This window comes from Fragaria vesca, unplaced genomic scaffold (genome assembly GCF_000184155.1).
Source record: "Fragaria vesca subsp. vesca unplaced genomic scaffold, FraVesHawaii_1.0 scf0510265, whole genome shotgun sequence".
In the NCBI taxonomy this organism is placed as follows: domain Eukaryota; kingdom Viridiplantae; phylum Streptophyta; class Magnoliopsida; order Rosales; family Rosaceae; genus Fragaria; species Fragaria vesca.
The window spans coordinates 1-1,092 of NW_004440740.1; the positions used below are offsets into that span (position 1 = coordinate 1).

Below are 1,092 nucleotides of genomic sequence, written 5' to 3' on the forward strand. Positions count from 1 at the left end.
GTTGTTTGTTGGTTATGCATTTAGATCTGTTTGTATGTTATCTTAGCTATTTTTCATGACCTAAATGTATATTTGGTGAATTATAGGTACTGTCTTTACGTCACAATTTGGATGTCATGCATATTGAAAAGAATGTGTGTGAAAGTGTCTTAACAACCATATTAGATGTCAATGGTAAATCGAAAATTGAGAATGAGTCTCGTAGAGATCTTGAGTTACTAGAACTGATGGAAGATATGCCTGTGGAAGAAAAACGTGCGAAATTAGAGCTACCATCTACACCTTACACATTAACAAAAGTTGAGAAACCTAAATTTTGTGGTAAGTTGTATTTTCAAAGGTTTCCTTATGGGTATTGCAGTAATATTGGTAACTGTGTCAAGCTGAAAGAGTGCAAGATACTTGGTCTTAAGTCCCATGACCATCATGTTTTAATGCAACAACTGTTGTCTGTTGCATTAAAAGGGCTTTTACCTGAAGGCCTAAGAAAAGCAATATGGCGTCTATCTTCCTTTTTCAATGAGTTGTGTCAAAGGGTATTGGACAGAAAAAAGTTGGAAGAGTTGGAAGATGAGATCGTATTGACTTTATGTTTACTGGAGAGATACTTCTCTCCGTCCTTCTTTGACATTATGATCCACCTTACTATTCACATTGGAAGAGAAGCTAAGCTATGTTGTCACATCCCGACCCTTATATTTTTACCTTATTTACTAGCGTGATTATAATAAGAATTTTACCGTCTCCGTCATTGAGTAAATAGTTTAATTGGTCCCTAGAGGGGTTTCGGGGACGATTATGTGCGGAGGATTATTAGTATGAAGAAAATACGACGACGGTAAAAATAGTAAATTTTAGCTAGTAAAAGGTAATTTTTATTCGGGTATTATTTTTCGGGGTGTTGAATTTTGGATTAAAAGGAGAGTTGGGTCGGCTGGGCCGAGCCCAACCCATTTCTTCTTCCTTTCTCTCTCTCTCCCTCCCGATTTTTCTTCTCTTCCCACCCGAGTTTTTTCTCTCTACACCCAGCAGACTTCCGGCCGTCCTCCCGCCGCCGTCCGACCTCCGTTCGCCGCCGGACCGGTCCCGTTC

General features: G+C 39.4%; 1 protein-coding gene across 1 annotated transcript; it reads left to right on the top strand.

Annotated features, from left to right (window-relative positions):
* Positions 1 to 86: 86 nt before the first annotated feature.
* Positions 87 to 578, top strand: LOC101311239 (the record flags this gene model as incomplete). The annotated part of the gene is made up of 1 exon (XM_004309257.1): positions 87 to 578. A coding segment is annotated over one exon (492 nt), but the record flags the coding sequence as incomplete, so codon positions are not given.
* Positions 579 to 1,092: the final 514 nt, after the last annotated feature.